Source organism: Frankliniella occidentalis, unplaced genomic scaffold (genome assembly GCF_000697945.3).
Source record: "Frankliniella occidentalis isolate FOCC.00 unplaced genomic scaffold, Focc_3.1 Scaffold27, whole genome shotgun sequence".
In the NCBI taxonomy this organism is placed as follows: Eukaryota; Metazoa; Arthropoda; class Insecta; order Thysanoptera; family Thripidae; genus Frankliniella; species Frankliniella occidentalis.
This window is the reverse complement of record NW_026267157.1, coordinates 1,765,586-1,767,901: the sequence shown is the minus strand read 5'-3', so window position 1 is coordinate 1,767,901 and position 2,316 is coordinate 1,765,586. Positions and strand designations below refer to the sequence as shown.

The following is a 2,316-nucleotide window of genomic DNA, read 5'->3' as shown; positions in this document are numbered from 1 at the left end:
ATAAAATAAAATAATACCCACAAATGGAACGAGAATCACAACGACGCCTCACTTGAGGCGGCAGGCGGCGCAAGGACTCAACGGTACTCTGCTCATCCGCGTCACTTCCTCGAGCGGCCGATCATCGACAATCGGCGAAACGCCCCCTCCCCTCCCAACGTATGATGATAACGACATCAGACCGACGGTGTCGACGGCGACGACGGCGCGTCGAGGGTCGACACGGAGCCGAGTGCGAGCGAGCGCGAGTAGCGTGCCTGAGTGACGGCATCGGCCAGCATTCACAAAGACATTCATTTTCACTCATTCAGTCAGATGCCGCCAAGGCGAGGGAGGGGAGGGAGGGTGCAGGCTCGTCCATCACTTACTGACTGCCCCCCTCCCCCCTCCCCCCTCTCACTGCTCCAGAAGACTGCGCCGTCGTTGGGTAGACTTTGGGCGCCTCCAAGGGCTTCCAGAGACGACCAAGAGGACGACGACGGAGCGCGGGGGGAGAGCAGAGGGGGGGAGCTGCCTAAAAAGTGCGTCGTTGCTTTTGACTTGCAATTTGCATTATTATTCCAGACGGTGGCTGGCGGTCCGGTCTCCCACTTTGGAGGAAAGTGGCAAGAAGTGCCCTCGCATTACCGTAGCTTGGCGAGGCGTGGCGTGGCGTGGCGTGGCGTGGCGTGGCGTGGCGTGGCGTGGCGTGGCGTGGCGTGGCGCGGCGTGGCGTGGCGTGGCGTGGCGTGGCGTGGCGTGGCGTGGCGTGGCGCGAACGTGTTGCCCAACGGGTAACCCAATCAAGAGCAGCGGCGCGGACTGGAGCGGACCTCCACATTCATCATGTTTGGACTGCTGCGGGCACTGCATCGGGGCGGCCGGCCCACGGCCCCCGCCACCGCGAGGACCCCGTCAAGGAAATCGACGAACCCGCCGCCGCGTCGTCGGCGGACTCCCCCATCGCATGACGGCTTTTGTGTTGAGATCGGCGAGCGCGTGGCAACGCCACAACCCGTGCTTCTTGGGAGTAACTTTTTAACGACCGCTCGAAAGCCTTAAAAAGCCCCTGCGCAAGTAACACGTAAAGGTCATCCACACGGTGACGTCAAATTGACCTGTTAAGCTTCATATCCGTTCCATAATGTCACCCTCCCCCCCACCCTATAAGAAAACAACCCACAGAAACACAACAACAACGCACACCTTGTCATTTTGACGTCAATACGATGCTAAAAACTTGTAACATGACGTTCAATACGTGTGATATCATAACGACACCGGTCCGACGCCACCTTGATCGTTTTGACTACGTTTTGATATCATTTCGACGTGTCATTCTGCTCTGGGAGGCAGATGACCGGGCGAGGGGGCGCGCGGCAGAGAGAGACAATGACAGTGACACTGACCTGCATCCCGGCCTGCCCCGGCTGCCCCGCGGACTGCACAGCACAGCCTGCCGGTGCCGGAGCCGTTGGGCCGCGCGGGTGACGTGTGACGGGCACGACACCGCCGCCGGGGGCCTTGACCTTGGGGGCGACGAGTGATAAGACGAGAGCAAGACAACGGTGAGGAGGGCCGTCCGTCCGAATGAAAGGCCGCGGCCGGCCGTGGCGCTGGGCGCCGCTGTCGAAACGAGAAACGTGAAACGCGCGCGCGCGCGGGTTCAACCACCACCGCAGCTGCGGCCGGCGGCGGCGGGGGCCGAGGAAGCGAGACGGAGAGCGCAGAGCGCGGGGAGGAACGCTCCCGCCGGACCGCGAACGCGGCCCCGCGGCCCGCGGCGGCGGCGGCGGCCAGCGCGCGCTTTTCAAAAGCCTGTCTGCGGCGCGCGCGAATTTGGGGACCCTGTCCTCGGCGATTATTCAAACGGCTCGTTACTCACGGCGACCGCCCACCCACGCACCTCGCCACCCGTCCCGTCCCGCCCCGCCCCTCCCAGCCCTGCTCTTTGACGCGGTGGCGCGGCGAGCTGGTCCAAGGTCGGACCTTCCGCCGCCGCTCGGCCAGGTGGCTGTTAAAGGGTAGATTGATGAATTGTCTCGAAAAGCGCGAAACGATGAAGCCTGGCCTGCTGCGCTGCACTGCAGCAGTTTCTCGCTCGCCCTGCTTCTTTTTTATTTTTTTCATATTTTCGTTGTTATTGTTGACGTTGGAGCGACCTAGGCAGGACGCCGCGAGGATGCCGGTGACGCGCGAGAGGGGAGCGGCGGGGCTTTGACGACACAGTCGGCAGCCTTCGAGCCGTGGTCTTTTACTTTACGTATTTGCGCTATATATGACGATGATGATTGTCGCACGGCTCCGTGCTTAACACGCCACAAAGGCGGGGGGGGG

General features: G+C 62.2%; 1 protein-coding gene and 1 long non-coding RNA gene across 2 annotated transcripts in view; both read right to left on the bottom strand.

Annotated features, from left to right (window-relative positions):
* LOC127749037 (uncharacterized) overlaps nucleotides 1–1,600 on the bottom strand; it is an 8,841-nt gene extending 7,241 nt beyond the window's left edge. Inside the window, exons 1-2 of the long non-coding RNA XR_008010924.1 lie at nucleotides 1,389–1,600; nucleotides 22–1,048 (exon numbers count right to left, since the gene is read on the bottom strand). This is a non-coding gene — a long non-coding RNA (uncharacterized LOC127749037). The remainder of the gene's footprint in view (nucleotides 1–21; nucleotides 1,049–1,388) is intronic.
* A 189-nt stretch (nucleotides 1,601–1,789) lies between these two features.
* Nucleotides 1,790–2,316, bottom strand: part of LOC127749033 (uncharacterized) — a 2,627-nt gene continuing 2,100 nt past the window's right edge. The window contains exon 7 of the mRNA XM_052265465.1: nucleotides 1,790–1,827. Within this exon, the coding sequence (XP_052121425.1) occupies nucleotides 1,790–1,827 (38 nt within the window). The remainder of the gene's footprint in view (nucleotides 1,828–2,316) is intronic.